This window comes from Dermacentor silvarum, chromosome 10 (assembly GCF_013339745.2).
Source record: "Dermacentor silvarum isolate Dsil-2018 chromosome 10, BIME_Dsil_1.4, whole genome shotgun sequence".
NCBI classification, from domain to species: Eukaryota; Metazoa; Arthropoda; class Arachnida; order Ixodida; family Ixodidae; genus Dermacentor; species Dermacentor silvarum.
This window is the reverse complement of record NC_051163.1, coordinates 3,806,049-3,831,701: the sequence shown is the minus strand read 5'-3', so window position 1 is coordinate 3,831,701 and position 25,653 is coordinate 3,806,049. Positions and strand designations below refer to the sequence as shown.

General features: G+C 47.5%; 1 protein-coding gene and 1 non-coding gene across 18 annotated transcripts in view; both read left to right on the top strand.

Annotated features, from left to right (window-relative positions):
- The window catches only part of LOC119466381 (serine/threonine-protein kinase WNK1-like), a 420,835-nt gene that overhangs the window by 392,630 nt on the left and 2,552 nt on the right, over positions 1-25,653 (top strand). For 16 of the 17 annotated variants that reach the window (XM_049657238.1, XM_049657241.1, XM_049657234.1 and 13 more), the window contains one exon: positions 6,386-6,727. In XM_049657238.1, the coding sequence (XP_049513195.1) occupies positions 6,386-6,727 (342 nt within the window). Of the gene's footprint in view, positions 1-6,385; positions 6,728-25,653 lie in introns of those variants that run through there. The other variant, XM_049657247.1, reaches the window with a different exon arrangement.
- Positions 17,945-18,016, top strand: Trnat-cgu (transfer RNA threonine (anticodon CGU)). The gene has a single exon. It is a non-coding gene; the product is annotated as a tRNA-Thr (tRNA).

Below are 25,653 nucleotides of genomic sequence, written 5' to 3'. Positions count from 1 at the left end.
GGAATTATATAGAATGGCGTACCTTAAGGTGTCCGAAATCTCGGTCGTACTTATACTTTAAATTTATGGGCCACTGATGGTGCCTCAAAGTAGTCCGAATAATCGAGTTTGTTTTAATCGCTGGTGTCGAAAATATTCGGTTGACGCCAGTTGTGAATTGTCCAGTTGCTGAACAGAGGCTTCAGCTTTACGTTAATTAAAACACTCGAGTTTTAATTGCTGGTGTCGAAATAATCATTTGACGCCAGTTGTGAATCGTCCAGTTGCTCAACAGAGGCTTCAGCTTTACGTGGAAAAACAGACCATTGAAAAGTACCTGGTGTCGTCTAAAGCAATGACTGAGCGTTACGAGGGGCTCATCAAGGCTGGCCTGGCTCAGAAGAGCATTCATGACATTGAGTGGCCAGGTGTTTCGGACTGATGCTAGAGCCTTGCTGTAAACATAACAAGGTCTCAGCTGTCAATGGAAAGATCATGCGATGTAAAAGGCAACATCTGAGCAGCTTCACTCAACTTGAAATAAACTAATTACAGCACACTGTGTGAACAGGTTTGTTGTCGTCATGTAAATTGAAGGGAAACTCATGTACTTAGAGGCAGAGCAACATTGTTTTACAGCCCCAAGCAAATACTTAACAACAATTAAAACGGACACCGACCACTAAAGTTTTTTAGAAAAAATTTCGACGACGTCGGCATTTTGCCCGCGTTCGCACAGAACGCTTGCGGCGTTGGTGCCTGTTGCAGGTGCCTCTGGGGGTGGCTTGGAGGTTTTTGCCTAGATCAGAAAGGGACACTCGTCGAGCAGCGTCGGAAGTCTTTACCACCTTCTAGCCTCGCAACGTTTTTATATAAATACACATTTGGTGCCCCAGCTAAACTTTGCCTCCCTTCCCTCCTTCCCTCCCGTCCCCCCACGGCCTTTCGTGCGACGGAAGAAGTCGCGTTTGCTCTGCGCCATGCATTCGCTCCTCGTGAAAGCACCCGAGGCACTCGCACATACAGCATACGGCGCGCAGCGGCGATTTCATTGCCGTTGGACTATATACGGAACCTCATGCCGACGCCGACGGCAGAAATCCGCTTGGAGTGTCCATATAAATGCTATCACATTAAAAAAAAGGTCAGACGTTGCGTCTGAGCAGCTTCACTCAATTTGAAATAAACTAATTACAGTTAAACATGGATATAACGAAATTGACAAATTCCCGAAAAACTCCGTTATAAAGAGGATTTCGGTATATGCAGGTTCGGCACGAAAATTTGAAAAAGAAACTCTTACTGTATTTACTCCGTTCCAACGCGCCCTCAATCGTAACGCGCACCTGTTTTCCGTTTTCGTCGAAGCACTCATCCTTGGAATGTCACACCAGGTACCGGATGCTTGGACGCGTGTCGTTTCGCACAAGCGCGAGGCATCGGAAACGAAGAGCGAGCGTCACGATTGTGTCGTAGCGTTGTATGGTGTTACAGTAGAACCCCGCTGTAATCCGGGGGGCTGCGTTTTCCCAGCTGTTACGTCGTTTTCGGCCGGTCCCAGCACAGCTCCCATATAACCCAATGTATTGGTAACAACGCTGTTGCGTCGCAACTGTGGGACCATTCCCGCATCATACGTTGCGAACTGCCACCCCGCGCCGGCCTGAGCGGCCATTTTGAGTAGTTTTCATGTCGCTTGGCTTGGTGGCTTGACGACGGCATTGGCCGCCGAAAGTGCCGGGGGCGACAACTATGACGTATTATCGGTTTCCGCCAGCAAAAGTAGGGCCCTTGAGATCCGTAATTGCTATGTAAAGATGGTGTCTATGACGCATTGTGGCCCTAAAACTGGTTTTGGCTCTTAGATATTCCGTATAAAGTCCAAGGGCGATAACGCAGTCGCTGCGCGCCGTATACTGTATGTGCGAGTGAAAACGTGCGAGGGGAGCCGATGACCGCGTCTAAATCTCGCGCGCGCAAGAAAAGCAGGGAGGAAGCGCGCCTTCTTCCGTTGCGCTCGAGGCACCGGCAAGGGAGCTAGGGGGGAGGGATAGCGGGGCGGCGTTGTACTGTACTCTGGCATCAACTGCGTACTGCGCAGCGGCGCGCGGTCGCGCGGGCCGCATCTTGAAAGCGATCTGCGTTGGGGCAGAGCGTAGCAGTGTAGGTGCGTCGGCGGCTTGTAGCTTAGTGCATGCTGTGTGTTTTCGGCGCTCAGTTTGCGTTGAAGCGATAGACAACAGCACGAAGGTCACTTCGCTCGCTTCTCCAGCGGCGCTTCCACATGCCGCCTGCGTGTGACAACGCGTGTCCGTGCTCATCGAGTGTGATGCGTCACAGCGTGTACCAGCTAGCGCTTCGGCAACATCAACTGGAAAAGGAGAGAGTGCCGGCTTGGCGGGCTAGGCCAGCTGCAGCAAGCGGCAGGATCAGGTTTGAATGACGGGAGGGGGAAAGGTCACGCCCGCGGCGGCAAGATCGCCGGGTCGAGGGATGCAGGCCCGCCTCGCACACGTGCGATCGCTTCGCATTCTGTCGCGGTGGAGAAGGTGCTTCCGGTTGCTGCTCGCGCAAAAATGACAAAATTTGGGGCGAAATCTCTAGGTTGTCGGAGGGGGAAAGTCGTTATATCGAGGGGGTCTCCCGCTGCCACTTCGTTACATGGAGGTCTCAAATACATGTGCTTTTATGGAGTAACGGTGGGGAATAGAAAAACTTCGTTATATCCAGGAATTTGTTATATGGAGGTTCGTTATAAGCAGGTTTAACTGTACAGCACGCTGTGTGAACAGGTTGTTTGTCTTCAATTCAGATACTTTCATTTCATTTCATTTTATTACCTTAAAGACCCCTTGCGAGGTATTACATAAGAGGTGGGAGTACAAAAATAAAACAGAAGGTTGTCCTCTATGTTATTTTACAGAAAGAACACTTGTTGCTTCTTCCATGAAGGCAGATGAAGTGGTGATGGCAGCGACGTGGTGGGGAAGGCCGTTCCAGTCTTTAGCTGTGCGATGAAAAAGTGATGACGAGCAGGTGTCAGTGCGTGCACTAGGGCACTGAGTGGGTGGCCTGTGCGCAGTGATATGCGTGAAGATGGTAAAATGTAAGGTGTGTGGCGAAGTGAACTTGGGTAGAACTTCTGGAATAATGATAAGCTCGCGATACAGCAACGGTGCACTAGCGTATCCAAACCAGAATCTACTTTTAATGGTGAAACGCTGATATCATATGGAGTATGACGAGTGAATGTATCTTACGGCACGATTTTGTATGGATTCTGATGCGTTGCTTAGGTAAATCTGGTGAGGATGTCATATGGGTGATGCGTATTCGAGTTTCAGCCTAACCAGTGTTTTATATCCTTGTAATTTTACCTGTTGAGGAGCATTGTAGAGGTTGCGTTTCAGAAATCCCAAGGTTTTGTTAGCAGATGATATGTTGTTAGTTACATGCAAGCACCAGTTTAAATCATGCATGTTCGTAATGCCTAGGTACTTAATTGAGTTTACAGTGTCGATTGGGATATCATTCATTGTGTAGGGAAACTCATACCGATTACGGCTGCGGGAAATTGACAGATTTACATTTATTAGTGTTTAGGACCATTAACCAGTTATCACACCAGGCTGTAATGTTGTTCAGGTCATTTTGCAGATAAATGCAGTCATTAGTGTTAGTGATAGTTCGATAAACAATGCAATCATCAGCAAACATACGAATCTGAGAGGAAACGTGTAGTGGAATATTAGAAACAGGGGCGGACCTAGAACTGAACCTCGGGGGACACCTGATGTTATGGAAAGAAATTCTGAGGTAGTATTGTTAAGACTGACGAACTGTGATCGGTTACTAAGAAATTCTTTTTCCATGCTAGGACATTAGGGTAAAAGTTCAAGTGAAAAAGTTTTAATAATAAGCGTTGATGAGCTACTTTATCAAAAGCCTTTGCAAAGTCAAGAAAAATGATATTGGTCACAGTGTTAGCATCGAGATTTGAGTGTAGGTCATGAAGAAATGTAGCTAATTAAGTGTCACACAACAGACCTTTAAGGAAGCCGTGCTGCGATGGATGGAAAGAGTTATTACTGGTCTAGGAAATTCATTACGTGTGAGTATATGACGTGTTCCATTATTTTGCAAGGGACACTAGTTATGAAACAATAATTTAAGGGTGAATTACAGGTTACCTGATTTGTAGACTGGAACGACCTTTGGGAGCGTGCCTGATGATAATGATTGGGAATACAGCAGGGTTAGATACGTGGCAGTGATGCGCTTCGACTTTTTTAATAGCTTTGAGGTGATTTCGTCAACACCGGCTCATGAGGATAATTTATGATGATCAGTCAGTGTGGATATTCCATCTGGTGAAAAAATAATATCCGGCATTGGAGACATGACAGCAACAGGGGAAGCAGGAAGAGGCACGTGTGGCTCAGTAGTGAAAACAGGTGAAAAAGCACTATTAAACAGTTTGGCACTGTCAAGATCAGGTAAAATTTCACCATCTTTCGAAATTCTGACACCAGGGGATGACTGGGGATTAATTACCTGCCAAAATTTTTTTCAGTTATTGCTTAGCATGCAGGGTAATTCTGAATGAAAAAATGAGTGCTTCTGTTGCCGGATAGCTATCAAGTAGGCAGCGTTCAGATGCGTAGTATTTTTTTCAAGAGCTATAGGGCTTGGCCTCAGTTTAGCGGAGCGAAATAGACGTTTCTTTTTGTTTTCCTGTTTTTTTTTAGTGCGTTTGTGAAGTGTGGTTTGTTGCAATTAGAGCGAAGTAAGATAGTATAAACTGCGCGACGAGGTTATTCATCTTATTTTGGAAGAACAACCAGTTTTCTTGTATCGAGCAATTTTCAAAACGTAATTCAAATGATTGATAGAATGCAACTAGTTCATTGTTTATCGTGGTACAATTTCCTTTTTCGTACAGGCTGATTGTTTTCTGATCCGAATGGCGTTCTATAGGTGAAAGAGAGAAAACAGCATGAATTACTTGTGATCACTTATTTCGCGTAGGTAGCTAATGGAGGACATGCTTTCAGGATTAGTGGTTAGTATGAGGTCTAGGATGTTAGCAGAGCCATGAGTTGTGCGCGTTGGCTGTGTTATCATCTGGGAGAGGTTAAAATAAAGGCTATAAGGGGGTTTATTTACAAAACAGCTAGGGCTATGCAGCAGCCTTGGCTCAAGAGCGTCGGTTCCGGGCTGCCAGACTTCGTCGTGCTCTCTCCGTGGTTCTGGACTCTCTTCCCCACTACAAAGCAAATATCTAAGAATTCTCTAGCTCCTGTCATACTCGTAACTGTGCTAGAATAATTTAACCAATTACATAGGGGTAATTGAAGTCCCGAAAATGCAAGATGCAAGTGTTCGGGGATTTTTTTTTTTTTTTTTTTTTAATGGTTCGAGGTGTTATTGAGATCGCAGGGGAAGTCGGGATTACTGTTGGGGGGACGATGGCAGACACCGAGTAGTGGTAGCTGCGGATTAGCATGAACAATAAGCCATAGAATTTCTAGGTCAGTGGCCACATGGACTGTGGAGCTCATTAGATGTTTTTTTACTGCGATAAGAACGGCACTGCCCCGAGTACCCTGCCTATCTTTATGAAAAACATCGAAATTCGGTAGTTCACTCAGAACTTGACTGTCAGCGACATCATTGGTAAGCGGTGTTTCAGTTGATATAAGTAGATCACTGCCATACAAAGATACTAGATCTGATATTTGTTCTCTTTTTGGAAAAAAGCTTCTTATGTTAGTAAAAATAACAGAGATTGAAAAAGATTCTCGTGGGGCAGGCAGAGTACAACACGTTAGCCATAGTTCTTTTACGGATTGGGATGCTTCATCAAAAATGTAGCATTTTGAACCTATGAATAATGTTTTAAAGAGGCCGAGCAACATTTTACAGCAACCAAATACTTTCTGGAATAACGCGTGTCAATTTTAAGCGTTCGAAATAGCCGTGGACGTGTCTAGCAGTTGGCGTTTATTTTCTCCAAAGTGCTCTGAAATCTGTATTTAGGTGCTTCAAACTGCTCCAAAATTAAAATTTTGCTGCTCCAAACATTGCTCCAAATCTCAGTTCGCCAGTGGCACTACTGCATTATGCATTTTTGACAATATCGGGAAACATTTGTCCTTGGGCTGTAGACTTTGTGCTGTATTAAGATCTGTGACTGCAGGTGTAGAGAGCATGATAGTCTCACACTCCATTCGCCGCAATATTTCAATTTTGGTGCCGCTTTGTGGTTCAAGCACATCACAAGAAGCATTTGACATTGTTTAAATAAACGAAGTCAGCACAGTGAGACATGAATGTGAAATGTCTCGTTGATTATTCAATCTCGTTGTGACATATGCGTTGAAAGCAGTTTGTGTGTCTCACACAGGCAGCAGCGTGAGCGAGAGGACTTGGAGAATCGGCACCGCCGTGAACTGGAGTGGTTGCGGCAGTGTCTGCGAGGGGCAGCGTGGCCCCTGTGTGAGGCACCCAATGGGGCAGGGCCCCCTGCAGCAGCACGCCTGCTGCCACACTCCCAGTCGGCACCACACTTCCCTCGCCACATGCCGCCTTTGTCAACATCACCCGAGTGGCACAGTCCTCCTCCGCTGCATCTGGCCTCTCTGGAACGAGGGGCTCTGCATCGTTCCAACTCTGAGGGCCTGCCACCCGAGCCCCTTGGTGCTAGGCCTCTGGGCCGCACTCGAACCCTCACCGATGACCTTCTGAGGTTCGTGTTGATGTCTTCCACATGAGGGGCCACTCTTACTATGAGAGCAAGCTCACAATGCAGAAATGGTGCAAATACACTCTACCCCAGCTCACTATATACCTACACCACGGCGCTACATCACGAAGATGTGGTGGCGCTGTTGCCGGGAGCGACTTTTGCACTGCAGGCACTCCCCGCACCTGCCTCAGTAGCCACTGGGTTTCGCTAGTGCGTGTGCAGTTCTATGTGTGTGGTCCTTATTTCATGGTTTTACAATGCGGGAAACGCAGTACGCCAACGAGCTCCATAGCGCTGAAAGATGCAAGAGCCTAAAGTTTTCATAGGTCTCCTGTTGATGAAAACTGTCTCAGGCAATGGGCTGCCACCGTAAAAGGAAAAAGTTGGATTTCGATACCAGCTCATCGATTATCCGCCAACATTCTGCAACAGTTCAGGTTTTGTTAAGATTTTGCGTGGTGTGCACTAGCCAACAGAGGTGCTTAGGATCATTAATAGCATGTCATTATAATTTCTTACCATACTGTGGGAAAGCTAGATTAGGATTCGCCTTGAATGTAGGTTGAGCGAGCAGATACACCTCAAAGCATGTCACATTACCAGTGTAGATAGCCTAACCCACATTCACATATGCAGGCTGCACGGTCACAGCTATGTTAATTGCAGTGTGGATGTCATAAACGTGCCTGAGCGTGTTAATGAATTTCCGCACGCAAAATAAAATGTGCAGAGTCAATCATTCACAGAAGCACTAAAGAAAGCGTGAATTCAGCGATGCTTTACCCGTAGGAGCAGAAGACACGCGGTCTGATCCGTCATGCAACTTTTCCTAACAATTCCCCAAACAATTTCTAAACAGTTCTGACAAAATGTGGCCTCGGATCAAACGCCGAACCAATTCTTTGGAAGTCATTGCACGAAGGTGGGAGCGATCGGGCAGCCACAGCCAACAGTGCAGATGACACAGGCTGTTGGATTTGTTTCGGGGTCTCGTAGTCTGGCATCACACTGAGGGTCGCTCTCTAGCCTACGCAATTCATGAGTCCCAAAACGGGTAGCATGCCCACGTTACCGGGGCGTCACATGGAGGCTAAGCGGGCCCACGTTGTCATCCGAACTTTCACGACAAGAGTTGCTAACCTTTCGATGAGTACGAGGTCACAAGGTTGGACAAATAGAACAGGGTTTATTCATATTCAGGAAAAAGGGCAAACTTATTTACAGGAAAAGGTGTAAGATACTAGCAAGAGTATGGAGTGCAGTACATCATAGCATGCAGCTACATGTCAGAGCAAACTACATCATTCTTGGAGAGCACACTCCACGCACTAGGGATGCCTCTTAAAAACACTGTCTTCCATGGATCACAGTAAAACGTTGTTATAGCGAAGTTGAAGGGGGGGGGGGGGGGGGTCGTAATTACTTCTTTATAACCATTAGTTCGTTATAGCCACTATCCATTTCTACCCACAATTAGCAAGCAAGAGAGGATGTACTCGCCACTGAATCTCACAGCAGCCCGCCACGTGAAAAAAAAAGCAGCTGTCGCATGGAGAAAAACAAGCGAAAAAAAAAAAAAGAACAGCGAGGTGCTACTTTATTTACGCCAAATGGCTCATCACTGATCGATCAACAGCGCACTAGCTGGCGGCTCACTTCGCAGAAAAAAAGTCCTTGATAGATTTTTGCCGTGTCTTCTTTAGGCGAATGATGGCTTTTTCAGCTGCAGTTGGCTATTTTGAGTCCATCCTCACCATCATTGTGAGCACCAAAGAAGCGGCGCAGCAGGTCTGCCGCATCCAGCGCTTGTGCGGACGTCGGTACGTCGGGTTTGCCAACATCAGGCTCCGTGCTGTCGTCGACACATTTGTCACTGTTGTCATTAGGCACCTCCCGTCACCACGCGCACAATTTCTGCCTCCGTTAGCCCTTCGGTTGTCACTGCATCAGCATCGGCACTGACGTACGTAGAAGGTGTCGCAGTCGGGCACAACGCTGGCGTTCGTGTGAGAACTGGCACGAATGAACCAATAGAAACACTGATATCCTTGATGCGCACACAGGCAACGACAAGCAGAAACAAAACCGCAGTCGGCAGCGCCCCACGTACGCAGCGGAAGAGCAGGTGGGTCCACAAGTTCCACAGAAAATGGAAGGCCAGGAGACGTGCACGTCATGCGCTATAAGACATTGACCTGACGGGTACCAAAATGGTCAGTAAATGCTCGTTGTGGAAAAAAAAAAAACTTCGTTGTACCCATTGTGAGGAAATTTGAGCTTCATTAAAACGAGGTTTTCGATACATGGGCGTCTATTGGAATTTCAAGAGGAATTGATGAGTACGAGGTCAGAAGGTTGGACAAGTGTTGGTGTGCCAGCACACCAGCCTGATTATGATCAGTGACAACAACGTCATCATCATTTAAGATGTGACCCGCCTTAAAAACGAAGGCCAAAAAACGTGAACACAGCGTCGAACCAGTAAAGAACTGAAACTGTATTGGGTAATTTTTTGTGTTCTCATTAGTGAACGTTGGCACCAGGAAATCATAATGGCGAGATTGTATCAATGCGGTTCTACTGTATAGAGAGCTGCTCTAGCAGTGTCACTGGCCTGGTCTGTGCGGCTTCATAAAATTAACACTATAGAGCAGCTCTTCTTCAGGATGTCATCGTAGGCTGCCATTGGGCCAGGAGAAGCCTTAACTTGTGCAGTGACAGAAATCAACTGTACAAAACTACCTTCAAGTTGAGGTTAAATCAAGTGAGTGTTCTTCCTGTGGCCAAACGTTGGCAAGAGTTACCAGATAGCTCCAACTCCAGGGTGTCAAATTGACCTCCGTGTTAACCCAGAAGTAGCCAAAAGTGAAGACCTTAAGTAGCCCATAATTCCAGGCATACGGGATTCCAGGCATATTAAGATAATCTTCCACAAGGAAATCTACATATATTAGTTTCTTCCACAGAAGGCAGACGGCCAGGATTTCACCTGAGGCTTGCACTAGTGCCACTGAATAAGCCACTGAAAAGGCCCAGATAAAATTTCCTGTTCTTGCAAAGGCATATTTGTTAAATCAGGGGTAACTGCCCCGACGTTTTATTATATTGTCACGTACGAGTTTGTACCGCTGTGGACAAAATGACGTTGGTTGGAGAAGAAGAGGCTGAAGTGTCTCGGAGCTCGGTAGATGGTATCGCACTGGCCACAGAGCTACAACCCTCTAACTGTACATATGTTGTAAATACATATATTTTCTCCCCGTAACATTTTGGTGGAAGTGCGGGGTAATCTCGCCACAAGCCGGCCCTGGATCTTCGCAGCGGGCGTCACATCAGTTCCGCTGTTATGGCTACTGACGCTGCCTCCGACGCTGACGCTGCCTCCGCCGCTCAGACACCGGCGGAAGTGGTACTAACCCAGCTACGTCACCCGGGAATCTTCATTGGCACTGGCAAGGTCGACGTCGAAGACTGGCTGACGTCGTATGAGCGCGTCGGTAAGCACAACAAGTGGAATGCCACACATTTGATGGCCAACGTGATCTTTTGCTTGGGAGGAACCGCGAAGGTATAGTTCGAGACGCATGAAACCGAAATTACAAGCTGGGACTCCTGCAAAAAAAAGCTACGCGATCTTTTCGGAAGACCTGTGGGACGTCGAATGGAGGCCAAGCAAGAGCTAGCGTCTCGTGTCCAGACACCAACCGAATCATACGTCGCGTATATTCAAGACGTTCTGGCTCTCTGCCAGAAAGCAGACGCGGACATGCTGGAGGCAGATAGGGTTGGACACATCTTAAAGGGCATCGCGGACGATGCGTTCAACCTCCTGCTTTGCAGGAACTGCTCAACGGTTGAATCCATCATAAAGGAATGCCGGAATTTTGAGCAAGCGAAGAGCAAACGCATCGTACAACGCTTTGACCGACTTCCCAATACGGCTGCCACTTCCTCCTGCAACGACTCTCCGGCATCACATCCGCCTGCCACGCCAAGCTTGACACAGGTCATCCGCCGCGAACTTGAGGCTATGGCTCCAAGTTCTCACTGTCCCCATACGCACGACAACATGACCATCTCGCTCATTCAAGCTGTTCCAAGTTCTCACTGTCCCCATACGCACGACAACATGACCATCTCGCTCATTCAAGCTGTTGTCCGCCAAGAAATTTAAACATGGATATCCAGTCTGCCGTCCGCCCACGTCCCACCCCTACCGCTCCTGTCATTGCCTCTGCTGCACCTCGCCAGTCGTTCCCGAATCGATATCGGAACCCCTCTGAGTGGCGAACACCGGATGACAGGCCAATTTGCTTTGCTTGCTCCCGGGTCGGTCACATCTCCCGCCACTGCCGTAGTAGCCGCTGGTACTCCTCGCCTTGACCATACGCTGATCGCCGCTTAGACCGAGACCCTCGGTCTCTGTCACCCCTTTCTGAACCATACAATGCCGGCCTTCCCTCTCGGGGAAACACCACTAGCCACTCGCCCTCGCCGCAACGCCGTCAGTCCCGCTCGCCTACACCTCGACGTCCCTCGTCCCCGTCCTACGCGGGCCGCTTCTCGGGAAACTAAGCAATGCAGCCCCCGGAGGTGAGACTGCGTTGACGACTCGGACTGCAAAACCTCTGCTGACCCCTTCTGCTCGACCGAACCTTGTTGCAATTTTTGTTGATGATGTACCCGTTCAAGCCCTCATCGATACTGGCGCTCAGGTGTCGGTTATGCGATCAGATCTTCGTAGCCGTCTCCGTAAAGTCCTGACACCTGCCGAATCGCCTGCCGTCCTAGTGGCTAATGGCAGTACAACAGCCGTGATGGGAATGTGCGCCGCCCGTGTTACCATTGCCGGTCGTGCAGTGTTAGTCCTGTTCACTGTACTGGCCGAGTGTCCCCACGAAGTGATTCTTGGAATCGACTTCCTGACTGCTCATTCAGCACTTATTGACTGTGCAACCGGCACCCTTCGCCTTCAACTGCCCCATTACTTTGCCGACCCGACCGAAGACCACAAGTCCCGACTTCGTTCTGCTGAATTTGTTCGCCTGCAACCTGATGCTGCGACCTACGTCCTCACGTCGCCTTCTCCTCCACTTCGAGATGGTCCTTACGTGGTGTCCCCACTTTGCGACGTTCTCCTGGCACGCCAAATAGCACTACCAAGCTCAATTGTCACTCTTGTTAACAATCGAGCGTGGCTTCCCCTTCTGAACTTTGGTTCATGTCTGCAAGTGCTTCCTGAGGGTGTATCTCTCGCTTTGCTGTCCCCTTTGGAAGAGTGTGGAGTAGCTGCTCTTACGCCCGAACCACGATTCGACGCTGCTGCAGCTTCCGACCGTCCTACTTCAAGCAACGACAAGTTTACGCCCATGATAGCTACTGACCTACGGCCTGCTTACGCCGACGCCCTTCGCCGTATTCTGATGTCCTATGAAGACATCTTTGATTTTGGAAATCGCCCGCTAGGTCGCACCCGTGTCGTCACCCATCCCATCCTCACTGGTGACGCTCCTCCTATACATCGGAGGCCCTACCGTGTGTCAGCGGCTGAACGCCAGGTGATCCGAACGGAGGTGAACAAAATGCTCTCCAAAGATATTATCGAGCCTTCCTGCAGTCCGTGGCCGCCACCTGTCGTTTTGGTTAAAAAGAAGGAGAATACCTGGAGATTTTGTATCGATTACCGTCACCTGAATAAGATTACGAAAAAGGACGTGTATCCGCTTCCGCGTATTGATGACGCGCTGGACTGCTTACACGGTGCCAGTTATTTTTCATCGATTGATTTGCGCTCCGGCTACTGGCAAATCGCAGTGGATGAACGAGATCGCGAAAAGACCGCCTTCGTCACCCCAGATGGTCTCTACCAATTTAAAGTGATGCCTTTCGGACTGTGTAATGCCCCTGCTACCTTCGAGCGCATGATGGACTCTCTTCTACGCGGATTCAAATGGACCACATGCCTCTGCTACCTTGATGACGTCATAGTTTTTTCACCGACGTTTGAGAGCCACCTTCACCGACTCTCAGCTATCCTTGATGTTTTTTGACGTGCCAGCCTACAACTCAATTCTGCAAAATGCCATTTCGGCCGCCGCCAAATACGAGTACTTGGTCACTTGGTTGACGCTTCTGGCCTCCAGCCTGATCCTGACAAAGTTTGTGCCGTTGGGGAGTTTCCCCTTCCGCGTTCTCCTACCGATGTCCGCAGTTTTCTAGGGCTGTGTTCCTATTTTCGGCGATTTATCCAGAACTTTGACGAAATTGCTCATCCTCTCACAGACCTTCTGAAAAAAGACACCACTTTTCGTTGGGAACCCGACCAGGCTGAAGCATTTTCAACGCTTATCAGTCGCCTTACCAATCCACCCGTGTTGGGTCATTTTGATCCGCATGCCTACACAGAAGTTCGTACTGATGCAAGCGGCCATGGCATTGGCGCTATCTTGTCCCAACGACAGCGGGACACCAATCGCGTGATCACGTATGCTAGCCGTCTTCTTTCTGCACCAGAGCGAAACTACTCGATAACAGAAGGTGAATGCTTAGCCCTTGTTTGGTCCATTGCTAAGTTCCGCCCTTACCTGTTCGGTCGACATTTCACCGTCGTGACAGATCATCATGCCTTATGTTGGCTATCCTCACTCAGAGACCCGACAGGCCGTCTTGGCCGCTGGGCTTTACGCCTGCAAGAGTACACGTTTTCCGTGTCCTACAAATCTGGGCGGTTACATAAGGACGCCGACTGCCTCTCCCGCTACTCTGTCGACCCACCCAATGGCACCGAAACCGATACAGATACCTGCGTTTTGTCGATCTCCGACTTCTCACGCATCGCCGACGAGCAGCGTCGTGACCCATATTCGCGATCCATCATCGAACGCATTACCTCAGAGCAACAGGACGCTTCTCTCCGGATGTTTGTTCTCCAGGACGGGACGTTATATCGACGCAATACGAATCTGCATGGTGCTGAACTGCTCCTCATCGTTCCCCAGCATCTGCGCTCGACAATTCTCTCGCAGTTACACGATGCGCCTGCCGCTGGTCATTTGGGTGTCTCCCGTACATACGACCGTGTGCGCAGACGATTTTTCTGGTCTGGGCTATATCGCTCTGTTCGAAGCTACGTCGCTGCCTGCGAACTTTGCCAACGTCGCAAGAAGCCTCCATTGTCTCCCGCTGGCCACCTTCAGTCTATAGATATCCCCAGTGAGCCATTTTTCCGCGTCGGCCTGGATCTCCTTGGCCCATTTCCTACCTCATCCTCGGGCAACAAGTGGGTGGCTGTTGCGACGGACTATACCACGCGTTATGCCATAACGCGGGCCCTCCCTACAAGCTGCGCAACTGATGTGGCTGATTTTCTCCTCCATGAAGTGATCCTACATCATGGTGCCCCACGTCAGCTACTCACCGATAGAGGCCCCTGTTCTTTCTAAGGTTGTCGACGACCTTCTTCGCTCTTGCTCAACGTCCCACAAGTTCACGACGGCTTACCACCCACAGACAAACGGACTTACCGAGCGTCTCAACCATACACTTAAGGACATGCTCTCCATGTACGTGTGTGATGATCACCGGGATTGGGACTGCACCTTACCTTTCGTGACGTTTGCATACAATTTGCCACGTCACGATATTACTGGTTATTCCCCGTTCTATCTACTATATGGCCGTCACCCTCTCCTGCCTCTTGACTCACTGCTCCCTTCTGACGCAACCACTACCACGTTCTATGCTCACGACGCCATTGTTCGCGCGGCCACAGCACGTCGTATTGCCCGTCACCGTCTTCTGGCATCTCAGACTATCCAGAAGCACCGTTACGACAGTCGTCGTCGGGACACTCATTTCAGCCCTGGGTCCCTTGTCCTGCTTTGGTTACCCTCCCGTCGCGTCGGCCTTTGTGAAAAACTGCTGCCACGATACATCGGGCCATACCGAGTTCTTCGCCAAGTCACCAGCCTCACATATGAGATCTCACCTGTGAATTCGAAGTCTTCTACCACCCCAAGAAATGATATCGTGCACGTTTCGCGACTAAAGCCCTATAACTCGCACGCTGATTCGACACCCTAAGAAGCATCGAGACAATGCTTCTGCCGCCGGGGGGTTAATGTCACGTACGAGTTTGTACCGCTGTGGACAAAATGACGTTGGTTGGGGAAGAAGAGGCTGAAGTGTCTCGGAGCTCGGTAGATGGTGTCACCCTGGCCACAGAGCTACAACCCTCTAACTGTATATATATTGTAAATACATATATTTTCTCCCCGTAACAATATCTTTATTGTACCCGCCCTGACGCTTTATCTGTAGTCTGGAGAATTAATTTAAAGAAAAAGTAAATTCTTGGGTTTTACATGCCAGAACCACGATATGATTATGAGGAACATCGTAGTGAGGGACTCTGAAATAATTTTGAGCATCAGGGGTTTTTTAATGTGCACCCAATCCACAGTACACAGGCGTTTTTGCATTTGACCGCCATTGAAATGCGGCCGCAAATTTAATCTCATGCCTTCGCGCTTAGCAGTGCAATGCTACATCCACGAGGGCAGGTTTTAAATACATAGCCGCCCACAAGGTATCCGGTTTCACTCTTTCCCTTTTTCTCAAAGCAAAAAGATATCACTAAAACAAAATAGCATCTCTCAGCCTTTGAAAAAAAAAAAAGAATTATAAGAACAAATAAGAGAAAAGCAGACTACAGCAGCGTTTCAGAGTTGGGGAGAAGGAAAACAGTTCCAAATGATTGTCGCCTCTCGTATGGGGTGCGACACGAGCGAGACTTTGTAATGCGTTAGGGGTGGGGGGAAGCCACGTGAAGGAAGGCATTACGTTTTGTTCGTCCGAGAAAGGCGCTCAGGACAAAGGTAGGCCAGCGAGTGTATGCGTGCGAGCATCAAGCGGGGCGGCTCCGATGTGGCACTTTGGGCACTAAACTGCACTCGGGACAAAGACCAGCGAGCGAGTTCGTGCCAGCACCTAAGCAGGGTGGCTCTAGTGTGACAGCAGCCTGTGCTCGGGGCAGGGAAAGGCCCGCGAACGAACCGGCAGAGCGGTGTGGCTCCGGCGCGGCACATGGCGCGGCGAACGACGCTCGGGACAAAGGGAGGCCGGCAAGCGTATTCGTGCCAGCATCTAAGCAGGGTGGTTCCGATGCGACACAGTGTGTACTCTGCTGCGCTCGGAACAAATATGGGCCAGCGAGCGGAAACAGCACGTCGGAGGGGCTAGTAGGCACCTGCTCCGCATGCATCTCAAACAACTGAGGAAACTCGAAACTGGCATGGCTAGAACTAGCGTACACATCCAAGCCGTCGTCACCAAAGGGCTGTCCAAAGAAGGGATCGCCCCAGGTGGCCGAAAGCAGAGGGTCACCGAGGCGAACGTACCTCATGCTGTCGGTGTCGTCCGCGTCGAAGGACATTAAGTCCGTAGCCAGGGGGTCAAGCAGGAACGAGGGCCATGAAGGGGCCTGCTCTGATTCCATGCCGAAACCACGTTGGGCGCCAGTTATGTGGAGATGGGTTTGCACAAGGCTTACCCTACGAGCGACAGTCAGGAAACGGCACGACGCTCCTCCACTCCGGAACGCACAAAGGCGCTACGGCAGAGTTCGTCAACTCTCCGACACGGCGCAGAGAAGGCTCCGGAGTCAGATCGCCTACAACCACGGGTTCATTCACCCAAGATACAGCACAGTGCGACAGTCACAGCGCTTACGGGCCAAGGCTCACCGCTAGACCGATCAAGTACGCGCTCCCGCTGCGCTAGGGCTAACCGGGTAGCGGTCCGCCAAGCGCGAGAACGAGGAGTTGCGAGAACAAAGGTCTCATGTAACCACCTTGTCGCGGGCCTGTGAGCATCTGCCGCAGCGAGGAAGCGCTTAGCGGACGAAAGCTCGAGTGGAGAGGGTGCCCGGGGGCCGCCACGCAGGAGGCCAATCAGGGCGCGTCCCGGTGACGTGTTCTCGCAGGGCAAGTCCAATCCCGGGGGGTGGGAGAAGCACGGTTTGCCCGGGAAAGTAGGTCTGGCGCGCTAGCCATGTCCGCCATGTTGCCATTACGGCGGCGGTCCTCGGAGATCGAGCTAAGCGCCACGCGGGATCTGGAGGACGAGGCGCAGGAAGGCACCTCGATCCCCACACCCTTTAACGAGGAATTCCCAGTATGCGCGAGTCATAAGCTCGCATTGATTACATCCCTGCCCTTTGTACACAACGCCCGTCGCTACTACCGATTGAATGATTTAGTGAGGTCTTCAGACCGATGTCTGGCACGGCCTTTCAGTTGCACCGGTCTCTTGGAAAGATGACCAAACTTGATCATTTTGAGGAAGTAAAAGTCATAACAAGCCTTGACTTCGGGGTCGTGGTCTCAGAGTCAGGCGTCACACAAAGGGTCGCTCTCCAGCCTACGCCACCAGTGCATATTGAAACGGGTAGCTGGCCTACACCACCGGGGCATCACATGGGGGCTAAGCGGGCTCACGCCGTCGTCTGAGTAGACTTGACGAGAATTGCTTCGTGCGTGATGTGTACAAGGTCGAGAGGTAAGGAAAACGGAACAGGGGGGTTTATTTACAACAGAAAGGCAAACTTATTTACAGGACATGAGGATACACGTACTTGCCGGAGTATGGAGTGCAGTACATCGTAGCATGTCAGCAGCACTACTACGTCTGAGCAGACTACATCGTTCTGGGAGAGCACCATCTACATGTTAGAGCAGAAGGGAGAGCGCTAGCTATCTCTTTCATGGAGAGCACTCTAGATGAGCCGCAAACGTCCGCCTAAATATGCCCTCTGTCCTCCCTAGATCCCTAGACCAGGGAATCCTGCGTGTACACCTTCCTCCAACCGGAGCGTCCAAAGTCGCCAAAAGCTCACCTTGAGGCTGAGGGTGCGCATAAACACTACAGCGCCTTTATTCCCCTTACACATTTGGAAAAATAGCTTCGGGCACACACGGCTCACTGTCGCAGAGAACGGAGGTGACACCCGTAGACAGGCGGTTCGTTGCACGGTCACGCTTGACCCAATCTTGACCCAATCACAAGCACGTGATCAAGATCACGTGCTCGTGACGCCTGCAGCAGAAAGGATGTTCCACATCCGCCCCTAGGTTTGTGAGTGGTGGCGCTGGCTAACACTCCCAGGGTTAGTTCTAGTTGTAAAACATAAATACCCCAGAAAGTGGATGGGAAAACTGCTCCGCGGTAGCTCAATGGTGAGAGCATCGCACGCGTAATGCGAAGACGTGGGTTCGTTCCCCACCTGCGGATAGTTGTTTTTTCATACGTTTTCATTTCCATTAATTTATCATTTGTTTAATTCAATTAGTAAGTACAAGTAATTTCCTCTATGTTACCCTTGGTGTCATTGTTTGTTGGATTCTTATGATATCACAATAAAAATTGGGCCCCTTGGTTCCCTTTCTTCTCGTTGTATAGGTTTATGTATCTTCTTGTTTTAAGTATATATTCTAAATTTCATTAATACAGATCAAATAGAAAAGAAGTTATGGCTGTAATGCAGATCAATTAGGCATGTCACCTTAGGAAAGCTATCATTTTATAAATAATGAGGACACACTGATTGTTTTTGTTAGATGCTTTCTAGGGAGGCTACAGTGCAGGATAAGACCAGTTGCATTTTTTTTTTCTTTTTGCTTATTGCATTTCTGTTACAGTGTTATCACTTTGAGGCTAAGTTCAATTATTTTGCGTTGTCATTATATGTGAGATATGTAATAATTTCTCATGTTAACAAAAATTTAGAAATATAAAACGTACCTCATCCTATTGCTGACAAAATTTCAGCCCAGAAACTACTTTAAAAGCAAGTTTTGGCAAAGCAGTTTGGAAATTATAGTTTTCCTAAAGGGGTTTTGTTCAGCCAAAAAGTGCAAACTGATAAAAATGAGCTCAAAGGTTTCAGAACACGTATATTAAGACCAAAATTAATTATTTAAAGCGCCCTGCCCGATAGGCTGGATCCTCCTCTTCAACTGGAACCTGCTCTGTGGCAATTGCCAATTTGTGCTTCTTTTTTTTTTTTTTTTTTTCCCAGCTTTAGAGTAGTCCAGCACCCTTGTCTGCGTTTGTAGACAAGGGCAACACAGTCAGAATTATGCCTTGCATTTTTAGTTCTTACTTTGTGGTCTGCTGTACTTCTTGATGGAAGGTCTCCCATAATTAAAATGCACAAGAAACATTCACTCTGTGTTTGGTTTCTTGCCCGCTCAACGGCTGCGTCTTGAGTACAGCGTTCATGGGCGCTCTCGACGGCAAACGCATGCTATGTAGCATCGCGAGAAGGGAATTCATTTTCTTGTTTTCTACAGCCCAGATTGTAACCAAACTTGGTAATGAGCTTCTTTATACGTCCAGGAATCCAAAATAAACACAATTAGAAAATGTGTTTTTCTGCCCAGTTTTTATGCATCGAGTGCTTATAAAACTTTGACTGGGAAGTTTAAAAAATGTGTTAAGCTCACAGTTTGTCTGCTCATAGCTTTTTGTGTTTTACGAACAAATTGTTTGCATGCATGTTTGCCAGAGTTATAGAGTGAAGTTGAAAACAGCGTGTATGGCCTTGTGGTCACTGATTTATTTCATATACATCAGGCTAAGTAGACTGTCAGGTATGCTGGTTAGTTTTAAGTCTAGTACATTCAAAGATTGATGAGTAATGTTTGTTGGTTGATTTACTAATTCTGTGAGGTTAAAGTTGAAGCAGACATCAAGAAAAAGCTGTTGCTACTGCATGGCTGGTAGTAAAAGGCGATGTGTTGAAGCCGGTTAGCGTTTGAAAAATTTTAATCACCAAAGAATAGAATGTGAGTGTTCAAGTGTGCCCAGGTGATATTGTTTAGGGCCCCTAAACCACTCTGTGCTCAAAAGTTATTTATATATTGGCAGCTATGTACCAGTCTACCATGAACATACAACCACAATAATTTTTTTTTAATGATGCCACAATAGCAAGGTGTTTTATGAACGACTGTGTGGTCACTGTGGTTTCTTTTCCACCTTTGCTACCCTCCCCATCTCCTCCTCGCTTCTCACCAAATCCTTGCAGTGCAGCAATCAATCCCACAGGGCAAGCTTAACAAATAAAAATCACCGCCCCTTCCACTCCGTGAAGATGGTGGAACAGCGAAGCTGTGTTAGTTACACCGAGTGTTACGAGTGTTACATGTGCATGTGTTGCACGGGATGCAATTGCGTAAACACAAGTAAACACAAATCTATAACAGAAACTTGTATTATATTGAAACGTTGCGAGGCAAGAAGAGGCAGCGACTTCTGACGCTACTCAACGAGTGTCCAGTTCTCTGGTCGAAACCTGCTGAGCCGCCGCCAGAGGCATCGGCTGCAGTCATGGACATCGCCCGTTCGGCACAAAACACCTTCCTTATCGCACAGAAACACATTCTCTTATCGCCTCTCCTCCTCGTGCCCAGCACGACCTCTCATTGGTCGCCTGCTACCCCCGCACACCTCTCCTCCTCTGCTGGTCACGTGACCTGCCCTCCTCTTGGCGCGGCTCTCATCCTCTCCTAGTCACATGACCTGTGTGATGCTGGACAGACGGCGAAGGTCCTACTAAGAACAGCTCCACTGTTAAAAATATTTAAGCAGACTTGGACGACCTTGTAGAATTTCCACTCGAGCTGTTTATTTCAAGCAGTGGCAGTAAGAGTTTTAGTTGCCTGTAATTCAATCACATACTTGAAAACATTGCCCGTATATGACTTCTCCTTTTGAAACCTTGCCCGTATATAACACTTTTCAGCACCTGTTAAGGAATTTTTACAAAGGCAGTAATTCATCCACGCAGGTTACTTCTCCAGAACATTGGCCAATTTCCCCTCCCCCTTTCCCGTACTTTGATATTAGCTAAATTTGATCTCAGTCACATTCACAATTCTCCCAGTGCAGCGGAAAAAGATCAGCATTGATCATGAAACGTTGCACTTATGGAGCTCCTTATCGCTTGTATACCTAATTTACTGGAAATAGTCCACAAACTTTCAGCTTTGCCTGCACATTACCCATAATGTGCTCCCCTTATATATTTGCCAAATATAAATAAGGTGTACCTTGTATATTGTTCACCATGGATGCTGGGGAAAGCAATTACGAAAGTTGTATGATTGCATGAAAAAGTCTTCCACCAATTTTTGCTGAATTTGATTCAAGTCAGGAATATGAAAATGGCGCTGCACACTGCAGTTAACGTTCCCCCGATATTCAGTGAAATTGAAGTTGGCGTCTTTTGCTGTTGTTTTATGACCCTGGGAAGCATTGTGAATAATCGCAGCGTGACATTCTGGAACTCTTGAATGAGTTACTTTCTACAAAGGCTGTAAATAACCTACACAAATTAAACATTTATTGTTCATCACTAACAACATGCTTCCTACTTCACTGCAATATAAGCACCGTGCTTCGCATAGCAACCGACGAGATTGGGTAAAATCAACTGCATGCCTTTGTCAACGCAGAAAATGAAGACAAGTAATCAGTAATTATTTTCAAAACACATAAATAACCCTACACACTTGAAAATTTTGGTTCGTGTCACCCATAGAGTGGATCCTATTTCCTGAAAATATGAAATCTCTACTGCTTTTAGTCCTTTCATGCAAGTGGAGAAGCTTTTGAAGCATTTACACGCCTCGAAGCGGCCCAAAAACAAGGGTGTAGCTATTTTCTTTTAACACCTATTTAATACAAACTTCAAAATTTGCCTGCACATTGCCCGTATTGTTTCCCACATTTTGTGAAAATATAAACTTTGTGAGTTATGTAGTTTCTTCAGAAAACTGTGGAAGCCAGCATGTAACATATTTTAGTGCTTCTGTAGTCACAAACAGCTTCATTGTGAATGAAAAAAAAATATATTAAAAAAATAAGCTACAGTTTGCATCAGCACACCAAATGAAAGACTCCTCCATTGTATGCCCATATCGCCCTTCGCATGACACCAACTGAATACTGTAAAACCCCAGTGATACAATCATGGCTGGCATGAATTTCAGTGTAATATAAATTCACAATATTCTCCAGCCAAAATACATTGCGTACAATATGCAAAACAGTGGCTGTTCTGAACACGATGTTGCGCCGCTGTAGATCATAAGAATGTACAAACCACGGCCACAGCAGTGGTAGAACCAGCGGAGTGGCCGGCACAGTGGGATGCAGAGCACCTGTTCGAGAGGTTCGAGAGGGCATGTGCATGTGTTTTTACGCCTTCCAGGAGATTATCGTTGATTATTTGGGAAAGAAGAAAAGCCACAAAAGAGATTAGCTATAGTTTTCAGCCTCAGGTAAATTCATTTTGTCTTGGTACTGTGTGTGTTTTGCTGATACAAATTTCTGGTGATGCGAATATTTTGTGCAACACCGCGAAATTTGTATCACCGAGATTTTAGTGTCGAAGCTTCACAGAAAGATCAGTGGTGCACGTTGGGCAAGGCCCCTTCTCTTCTTGGAACACACAGCCAGCTCTAGTCACATCATCCTTCGTCAGCTGACCACTCGAGAGCTTTTACACCGGTGGCGTCTACGCGCAGGACCCTGCTGGCATCACGACAGGCTAAGGAGGAATGGGGAAAGCCTGGAGAGGAGCACTGGATTGCTTTATCATTTTTAATATGTGGCTCCCAGCGCTGCCATGTTCATCAAAGATGATCGTCACAACATTCTGTTGTTTTCAAATGTTAGAAAGAAAATGTTTTCAAATGTTAGAGGAGGTTTAGGAGCCCTTTAATGTATTGTAAAGTTTGCGGAGAAAATAACAGTTGGTATGTGGAGGCCTGTAGCTTACACCGAGCAATACTGTTCTCAGTGAGATATAACAAACTAGCCAAAAGGTGTAAAGGTCAGAGGTGATGTTTACTAGGAAACAGAACAACTGTTCATTAGCAGTGATAAAAACCCATCCCCCTCGTGCATTTCTACAATCCTTTCAGAAAACTTGAAAATTTGGCAAGTAACAATGTCACCTGTTAGCTGTGTTTCTTGTTGTTGTTTTTTTGTCAGTACAGCTAAACCTGCTTATAACGAACCTCCATATAATGAATTCCTGGATATAACGAAGTTTTCTATTCCCCGCCATTACTCCATAGAAGCACATGTATTTGAGACCTCTACGTAACGAAGTGGCAGCGGGAAACCCCCTCGAAATAATGAATTTTCCCCGCCGACAACCTAGAGATTTCGCCCCAAATTTTGTAATTTTTGCGCGGGCAGCAACCGGAAGCACCTTCTCCACCGCTTCGGAATGCGAAGCGGCGGCAGCGCGCTTGCGACTGTGAGGCGAGAGCGAGGCGCTTGCTGCAGCTGGCCTAGCCTGCCAAGCCGGCACGCTCCTTTTCTAGTTGATGTTGCCGATGTTCAATGTGCTGGCAGCGCCATTCTTTGGTTACTCTGCAAGTCTCTGCGCTTCACTTCACTAAACTGAAACTAGGTGACACTACAAGTCGCCATCGTGCAGCCTAGCTCCCGTAGCTTCAACCATGTGCTGTAGTACATGTGCTTAGGCATTTGTCTACCAATTTAGTTCAACACAGAATGTTTACAAGTTTATACCGCCGATAAATCTACTATGCTTACTTCGTATAGCTGTCTGCTAATTTGCTGTCACAATCGATGTTTTGCCTTTCGAGCGAAACTGGGACTTTTTTGTTCATCGCAACTTTAGTGTATTGGGAGTAAATCTTGAGCGATAGTTGTATTTCTGTATGAAAGCATGAGGTGCGCGGTACTGTAAAGGATATTTTTTTTTTTTTTCCTCTTTTTTAGTCACGGAAAACGGGTGTGCATTAGAATCGAGTAAATACGGTAAGCGTTTCTTTTTCGAATTTTCATGCCGAATCTGCATATAACGAAATCCTCTTTATAACAAAGTTTTTCGGGAATTTGTCAATTTCGTTATATCCAAGTTTAACTGTATGATCAAATTGCTGTGTGATGACGAAATAATGGCTGCCCCTAATTTTCGCTTAGGTCGCGGGATCGAATCCCGGCCACGGCGGCCGCATTTCGATGGGGGCGAAATGCGAAAACACCCGTGTACTTAGATTTAGGTGCACGTTAAAGAACCCCAGGTGGTCTAAATTTCCGGAGTCCCCCACTACGGCGTGCCTCATAATCAGAACTGGTTTTGGCACGTAAAACCCCATAATTTAATTTTTTTTTTAATTTTCGCTTTGGAAGAAAACTTAAGCTTGAGAGGATAACAGAAAGAGAGAGCAAGCTCACTTGTGGAGGGGCAGTAAATTCTTTTTGGCGATGTGATTTGCTATCTTTTACAGACTCTGATTGTTCATCATAGATGTTTATTCATACAGAGGATGACTCAGGTTGCTGAGGGACAAGGGTGTCGGAGTGGCTCAGTTAGTTCATTTAATGGTTTGCCTAGTACTGCCATCATCTTCTCAGTTGTTAGTATTTGAGCCTTCAGTTCCTTACCCTCATATAGTGATGTAGTCTGACCAGGGGCGCTATAACGTAAAGCTATTCCAAACTGTTTTTATTCCAATCTCCTGACATCAAATTTACGTAACCACTGACGCAAGCATGGGGCGGTGACCCGCAGCATTGTCTGAACAATGTAAACCAACACTCTCCTCGTTTATAGGAGGGCAACTTTGTTCACTTTCAAAACGAATAACATTGCCTCCACTGAGAGGTGTTTGTTATCTAATTGACTGACATGTGGCAAGGAGCACGCTCTAGTGGCGAGGGTTTCGATGGGGCCGAGTCAGCACAATGAAAATAGATAACCGCATGAAGACGGTGGTGCCGGCTTCTCCGATTGGTCCGCTTCGCCTTATTTAGCTTGCGGTGGATGGTCGAAAATCGCGGCGGCATGCAACCAAAGGATAAGAATGATGCCAGAACGGATCCTCAGCAAGGAAGAGTTGGCAGAGCGATGTCGTATATGTGCTGAAAGGGCTCAATAACGTTTTACTGCCACGCAAAATAGTTTATCATGCGCAAATAAATACATGCTCACCGGCAGGTGCAAGTAACGAGGGCCTGAGCGATCAGCGGGTAGCCATATTCTATTCCTTTCGGAACGGGGCAGTCTCTGGCTATTCAGAAAAATTTTCAGTTTTGTTCGGCATATTATTGCATTTTTTTTCGCGTACATGTCACTTTGACGCGGTGAGTTTTCGCGGTTTTGTGAGGTCGCGTGACAGACAGATGAAGTGGGCACAGCCCAAAAATATTGGACCAATAGCAGAGGGCTAATGGTGAAAAGGCGTCGAATAAGGAATAAATATTTTTCTTTTGTGCGGTTTAATCATGCATAATCAGTGTGTACACATTATATCAGATGGGGAGCTATTGCGGTTTTCGTGATGTCGCGTGACAGACAGGCGAAGTTGGGAGTGGCCCGAAAATGTTCTGACCGATCGTGGTGGGCTGATTGTAGAATTGGAATAGAAAAGTTTAGAATAGCTTTACGTTATAGCGCCCCAGATTTAGCTTCAGTGTCACGTGATAACAGGAATAATGGTAGAATGGCATAAGCACATTCGATGACAGTAGCAGTGCACCGCTGGAGAGACTGTAGCACCACTAGAGAGTAAGTTATTTCGAGGTAGTATCAAAAGGTTTTGACACTAGCGAAGTTTTTAAGGAGGTAACTTATTTGTGTGCACTGAAATGCTGTCACCTTCAAAATAGTCTGCTTGCACAGCAATACTGCGCTCCCAGTATTTCTGCCACTTTATGAATATGTCCTGAAAGTCTTCTTTCTAGAACGAGTCGAGCACCTTCTGCGACTCGCGCGTGATCTTAGCAATTGTGTCAATATGGTTGTCTTTTTTACATTTTGTGCTGGTCTTTTTTACATTTTGTGAAGAGCATTGGGTGCACTGTCACATGCAGCATCCAGT